Source organism: Stegastes partitus, unplaced genomic scaffold (genome assembly GCF_000690725.1).
Source record: "Stegastes partitus isolate 25-593 unplaced genomic scaffold, Stegastes_partitus-1.0.2 Scaffold691, whole genome shotgun sequence".
NCBI classification, from domain to species: Eukaryota; Metazoa; Chordata; class Actinopteri; family Pomacentridae; genus Stegastes; species Stegastes partitus.
In genome coordinates this window covers 96,324-97,602 of record NW_007578422.1, presented here as the reverse complement: position 1 = coordinate 97,602, position 1,279 = coordinate 96,324, and the positions used below count along the sequence as shown (strand labels likewise).

Here is a 1,279-nt window from a genome sequence, read left to right as displayed (position 1 = left end):
TTAGTCTCACCTGTGTCTCGTCACCTCGTTACCGTTTTCATGTTTGTGGGTTTTGAATTGTTTGTGGAGCTGCTAGCGAGCTAAAGCCTGTTAGCGTTTAAAATATGATGAAGCTGCGATTAAAGGCTTCGATCATTCAGACAGTTTGAACCGTTTTGGTGACGACAGTTTTAGAAAAAGCTCAACAGCTTGTTTAACACAACACCAGATTGTCTTTTGTCCATTTTCATGTCACTTCCAGCCGGTAAACAATTATTAATCAAATACAAATTCACTATAAATCACCACAAGAAGCACAAAAACCAGCATTTACACTCAGCTTCACCTGAACAACAAACAATGAAACACAAACGTCTGTCCGACTGAAGAAAATGTTTATTTCAAAGCAAAAAACCACAAAATTCTCAAACTCATGTCATATAAAAACCATTCGCTCTGAAGCAGCTTCCTGAGCAGTGACAGACAGACAATCATCCTTTATTCATAGAAACGCAAATATTATTTTGAAAAACCAGAGCGTCCCTTTAAATGTGTCAGTGAAGTGCTTTTTTTTGTTTGTTTTTTTTCTGTTTTTCAACTTTGAAGTCAAATTAGTGATTCTGTCCCTGAGCGTGAAGTAAAAGGCACTTTTTAAAAAATCCAGCTATTCATCTGCACTCGGCGTCAAATCGAAATAAACCTCCACAATCGAATCAAACCCTCCTATGAAACAGTGATTATAAGAAGCCTTCAGGTCAGAGGAAGACACCAGGAAGAGAGTTGTCCTCGCCTTCGTACGAGGACGGTCCCTGGAGTTTCCCGTCGCTGTGGAAGTGACGGAGGTTTGTGTCGGCGGGCGCGGAGACGTAAAACATGACGACGCCGGTGGGATTCACCGACACCACGAAGTCCGTGGAGTCTTTGAGCAGCGTGGCCCTGTTGGTGTAGACCTCGAAGAGCTGAGAGGACGAAGACAGAAGCAGAGAGACACAAAGAGTTAATCAGAAGTGTTCTGATTTAATAAAAACACCAAAAAACAAGTAAAAAATACTCCTGAGAGAACAAAATCTGTTAGTCTACAGAATAAAGAGCATTCTCCAGTAAAATGAAGCAAAAACAGAGAACAGAGGAGCCAGATGTTGGAGATACATCCATCATGGTGGAACATCTTTCTACATCTGATGGTGGAACATCTTTCTACGTGATGGTGGAACATCTTACTACAGCTGACGGTGGAACATCTTTCTACATCTGACGGTGGAACATCTTACTACAGTTGATGGTGGAACATCTTCCTACA

The 1,279-nt window shown here is 41.4% G+C and overlaps 1 protein-coding gene across 1 annotated transcript in view; it reads right to left on the bottom strand.

Annotated features, from left to right (window-relative positions):
* Nucleotides 1-353: 353 nt before the first annotated feature.
* naga (N-acetylgalactosaminidase, alpha) overlaps nucleotides 354-1,279 on the bottom strand; it is a 10,162-nt gene continuing 9,236 nt past the window's right edge. Inside the window, exon 9 of the mRNA XM_008290687.1 lies at nucleotides 354-938. Within this exon, the coding sequence (XP_008288909.1) occupies nucleotides 735-938 (204 nt within the window). The 3' untranslated portion in view covers nucleotides 354-734. The remainder of the gene's footprint in view (nucleotides 939-1,279) is intronic.